Below are 4,936 nucleotides of genomic sequence, written 5' to 3' on the forward strand. Positions count from 1 at the left end.
TTCTCAACCATACCTAGGAGTGGGAGCGGTCGTGTACTCGTTTTCATTCTCTGCCCTCAAGGAATTTAAAAAGAAAAATAAATTATATTGTTGGCCGGGCGGTGGTAGCGCACGCCTTTAATCCCAGCACTCGGGAGGCAGAGGCAGGCAGATCTCTGGGAGTTCGAGACCAGCCTGGTCTACAAGAGCTAGTTCCAGGACAGGCACCAAAGCTACAGAGAAAACCTGTCTCGAAAAACAAAATAAAATAAAATAAATTATATTGTTCTATTTCACAAATGCTCACATTCAAGACTCCTGTCGGGTGAAATCAGATGTTCCATTTTTCTCAAGGAATCAAGATCAGAGAAAAGGGAACCTTGCCTTGCTTGGAAGCTTGGGTTGTCAGGGAAGGGAGCCTGAGCCAAGAAGGGCCGCCGAGACTTGCTCAGGCCTAGCCTTTCAGGTTGGTCTTGGCCCTGCAGAGAGACAAAGTTTCAGCTGAGTCCCCATCCCAGCCGGAAACGCACTATTTGTCGCCTGTAAACGTTTCCCAAGACGCTTCCTGGATGCGGTCTTTGGCTTGACTTGGTGGGCATCTGTTCTTTGACCACCTGTTTGCCAGATGAACCCTGTGTCTTGGGTGAGCATCGATGGATCCCACTTGTTATAGGAATTGATAGCGAGGCCCTCAGGCCAGGTTTAGAGACACCCTGCCGTGGAGAAAGATGTTTCAGACCCAGCATTAAGTACCTACGGCTTTCACCAGGAGGAAAGAGGCCCAAGCAGAGCAGGGCTGCAGCGCTGGAGCTGAATCGGCTTCTAGAACTTCCGAGGTGCTTTTGCGACTTTGGGTCCCGGCCCTTTGCCCAGGTCCTCAAGAGACCGCGAGGAGATGTCACTCCCTAGCGGCTGCTAGAGTCATAACTTAGGTTCCCTTTCTAACCTACCACATCCCTCCAGAAGGCTCTTTGTTCAAGGGAAACCTGGAGTGGGGTGAGGGCTTCCTAGTGCGCATGGAGGCTGTGATACTTAGGTTGCAACAGGAAAATAGCAACATTAAGTAGTTTATTATTGTTTTTTAAACACCGAGTGAAGAAATTAATAATAATTAATTTTTATAATATCTATCTGACTGAAATAGTCTAGAAGTAAAAAAAAATTGTTTATTCAGACGAAGAAAAGGTTTCTTTTAATTTAAAAATGTGTATAGAGTTGGGTGTGGTGGCGCACTCCTTTGATCTCAGCACGTGGGAGGCAGAGGCAGGAGGATTTCTGAGTTCAGACTGATCTACGAAGCAAGTTCCAGACCAGTTAGGATGCAAATCAAAGTGCCTGAAAGCAGGATAGGGCCGCGGTTGAGGAGATAAGTGGGGGAGACCGTTGCCATGCAAGCATGAGGGCTGGAGTTCAGATCCCCAGAACCTATGGAAGCGCCAGGCAGGTCTGATGGGTGGCCCTCCCGTAATCCCAGGGTCAGGCAGGCAGAGAGAGGATCCCTGTCTAGCTAGACTGGCTGCATCAGGGGGCTCTGTGTTCAAGCAAGACGCCCTGCCTGGACATATACGGTGGAAAGGGAGGAGGCAGGCACTGATATCACCCTCTGGCCCCCTCATGTACACAGACATATGTGCAATCTGCACACACATGCATCTGCACCCACACACATTCTGATGTATGTACACACTTGCATGCACAGCATACACACACACACACACACACAATAAACTACATGTGTTCAGGACTATGGAGTTCTCAGCAGCCTTCATGTGAGGAATTTTGGGGTTGAAATACCATAAAACACTTAAGTATTTCTTCCTACAGAAAAGAAATTGCTACTTCCCTTAACCATCTTTGGTTATTCCTTTATGTAAGCTTTACTTTATGTTACTCCTGCCTTAAACTTCGTTTGAAATGAATTAAATCACACACACTTTGTTACAGATGCCCCAACTGAGGAAGAGCCATTTGAGAGAAGCCTGCCCCATACCCACCACCGGTTTTCGTCGCGTTTTTTTTTTTTTTTTTTTTTTTTTTTTTTTTTTTTTTTTTTTTTTTTTTNTTTTTTTTTTTTTTTTTTAGGATTTTATAACCAGTAATTCGTGTATTTTAAGCTGTAAGTGGGATCCCAATAGACTAGTCACGTTTCACACCAGCTCAACAAGGTTCAATCCTAAAGTAGCACTCAGCCAGCAAGCTGAGGGAATTTCTTGACAGCTTCTGTTTTTTTTCCCTCCCAAAAGACCAACTGCAATCAAACGAGGTTGAGTGAAAGCTCATGATTTTATTGTCTTCATAACGTCAGCTTAGAACTGGATCACTTGGCCCTTTCTCTTCTTATCACCACCAAGTTCAAAATGCTTGCATCTCTTAATAGCCAGCATCCTCTTAGATCTGCAGTTGGGTTCCACACATTCCAGTCTCAGCACAATCTTCTTTGTAGTTTTCGCCTTTTTGCGGAAAATAGGCTTAGTCTGCCCACCATAGCCATTTTGTTTCCTGTCATAACGCCGCTTTCCCTGGGCATACAAAGAATCTTTGCCCTTCTTGTACTGGGTCACTTTGTGGGGTTGGTGTTTGCCACATTTCTTGCAGAATGTACGGCGGGTCTTAGGAACGTTCACCATGTTGGCGGGTGCGATATCGGCACAGAAAGAAAGAGCTTTCGTCGCGTTTTTAAAAAAGCAATTTTCACACTTCTGCTTGAAACGACTAGCAGCAAAACATCTTAACCTTTTTGTCTTCTGAAAATATTTATGTTTTAGAATTCTTACTGTCACTTCCCTCGTGTGTGTGTGTGTGTGTGTGTGTGTGTGTGTGTGTGTGTGTGGTTTGTGTGTGTAAGGAAAAGAAGTGCGTATATTCCATGGGGTGTGGCAGCATGTGCCTACAATCCCAACACAGCGGAGGTGGCGGCAGTAGGATCAGAAGTCCAGGGTGGATTTTGACCGCATAGGGACTAAAGCAGCTTGGGCTACACGAGACCCGGCCTACAGCAGACGAACAAGCGAAGAATCCACCTAGGTTATTTTTACCGACCGGTTACACCAGCTGCGCTTGCGCAGCCCAGGCGGTTCCAGGCGCTGAGTCAGCAATACGTGTTCCCACGTTCACGCCTCTTGTGCTGTGCCAGGCTGTGGGCTCCGACAGCTTCTGGCTTTTTTCTAAAGAAAGAGAGAAGGAAGGAATTATGGTCCCAATAGGACGGCTTGCCGCCATCTCTATCGGGGCCCTCCGGGACACCAGATGCACCATGGGAGCGACTACCTGGGTCCTTTTTGCAATGCTCAGGAGAGGTGCGGGGAACAATGCTCTCAAATGCTCCACTGCCATCTGCTTAAGAGCCCAGGCAGCCAGAGAGCCACCCTGCTGGCGGCTGCAAGGACTTTGTATTTATCACGTCAAGTCTTCTCCAAAATTTTGGTTTCCTTCCGGTGCTGAAGATCAAGGCCAGGTGGAAGGCAAGGATGCTACCAGCCCTGTGTTTCTCCTTGAATGCTCTCTTTGCATTCCATGTGGCTTCAGGGTAACGCTGTGGCTGGCTTTCTCCCACACGCAGACTGCTGCTGTTCCTTCAGGCTGGATCTTCTCCCTGAGCCCGAATTCTGAGCATCATGTGCTAGGATACATGCAGTTGACTGATCTCCTTATTCTCTGGTGGTCCCCACTCTCCACACTCACTTGTGATGCAGCCTTGTTCATTCCTGCCGCTTTGAAAGATATCTGCATATTTATAAGTGCTGAATGCAGAATTCTAAGCCCATTGTGTTGACACCTGCCCTCCTGTTGTTAGCCAAAGGCTTCAATGTCCTCCCTCTTGCTGAGTGCCAATCAACACGTCCCAGCTGCTCGGGCCATGACATGAGGCAATCCTTGACAGCTGTCTTCCTCACATCCCACATGGCTGCGAGACAATAGTTTGACCCTGTAAAAATTTGTTTCTTGTATTTGTTTTAATAAAATGCTGATTGGTCAGTAGCTAGGCAGGAAGTATGGGTGGGGTGACCAAGCAGGAAGTAGAGGTGGGACAATGAGCCTAGGAGAATTCTGGGAAGAAGAAAGCTCAGTCTACAGTCATCACCCAGACACAGAAGGTGCCAAGATGTGACTGCCTCGTCCAAAAAGGTACCAAGCCACATGGTGAACACTGACAAGAATTATGAGCTAATATAAGTTATAAGAGTTAATAAGAAGCCTGCTCTACTATTAATCATACCACTTTATGATTAATATAGACCTCTGTGTGTTTATTTGGGACTAAACGGCTGCAGGACCTGGTGGGACAGAAACTTCAGTCAACACCACATCAACAGATCAAAATGTCTACTGTAGAATTAGACTCCTGCCCAATCTGCCACACAAAACAATTCTAACAGGATGCTTTGATGTCGGGCACATTGGGGACAACACCTCTGGAGGCTCCAGGGCTGTTCATCACTGTCACTGGTCACAGGGTCCCATATGTCTCAGGCTGTCTTCTTGAACTCCTGGTCCTCCTGCCTCTACTTCCCAACTGCCGGAGGACAGGTATGAGCCATCATGCCTGGCTCTAGTACCATCGCACTGTAAAATGTACTTGAAGCTGATGCCTCTGCCCTCCTGTTGCCCACTCCTGCTCTCAACTTGGCCACAGTAAGATTCTAAGAAAGGACGGGCCTCACCCAATAGCATTCCTCCTCAAAACTTTCTCAATTCATTCAAAGTAAAAGTTAATATTTTACTAGGAGCTCAAAAACTTGTGTGTCGTGATCTCTGCCCTCACCCTAAGCTGAATACTTCCCCACTCACAGTCCTACACAGAGCCAGTGCCCTCTTTGCTTCCCCTGCCTCAAATAATGTTGCCCCAGGATTCTTTCTTAGGTATTTACTCAATGGCACAGCCTGTGGAAAGCTCTAGAACCTGCCTTCTTCCTAGGACTTTGCTACTTCACATTCTCTTGCTGGCACACACCACCAC

General features: G+C 47.1%; 1 protein-coding gene across 1 annotated transcript; it reads right to left on the reverse strand.

Moving 5' to 3' along the window:
* Positions 1 to 2,243: 2,243 nt before the first annotated feature.
* Positions 2,244 to 2,637, reverse strand: LOC126499273 (60S ribosomal protein L36a-like). Its single transcript, XM_050138421.1, has one exon. It carries the CDS (start codon positions 2,604 to 2,606, stop codon positions 2,286 to 2,288), a length of 321 nt encoding a protein of 106 aa, XP_049994378.1. The 5' UTR covers positions 2,607 to 2,637; the 3' UTR covers positions 2,244 to 2,285.
* Positions 2,638 to 4,936: the final 2,299 nt, after the last annotated feature.

Source organism: Alexandromys fortis, unplaced genomic scaffold, assembly GCF_014885135.2.
Source record: "Alexandromys fortis isolate MF-2015 unplaced genomic scaffold, M_Fortis_MF-2015_v1.1 scaffold_15, whole genome shotgun sequence".
NCBI classification, from domain to species: Eukaryota; Metazoa; Chordata; class Mammalia; order Rodentia; family Cricetidae; genus Alexandromys; species Alexandromys fortis.

Excerpts from the sequence above, each read along its gene's own strand:
- LOC126499273 (XM_050138421.1), bottom strand. The coding sequence starts at position 2,606 with ATGGTGAACGTTCCTAAGACCCGCCGTACATTCTGCAAGAAATGTGGC.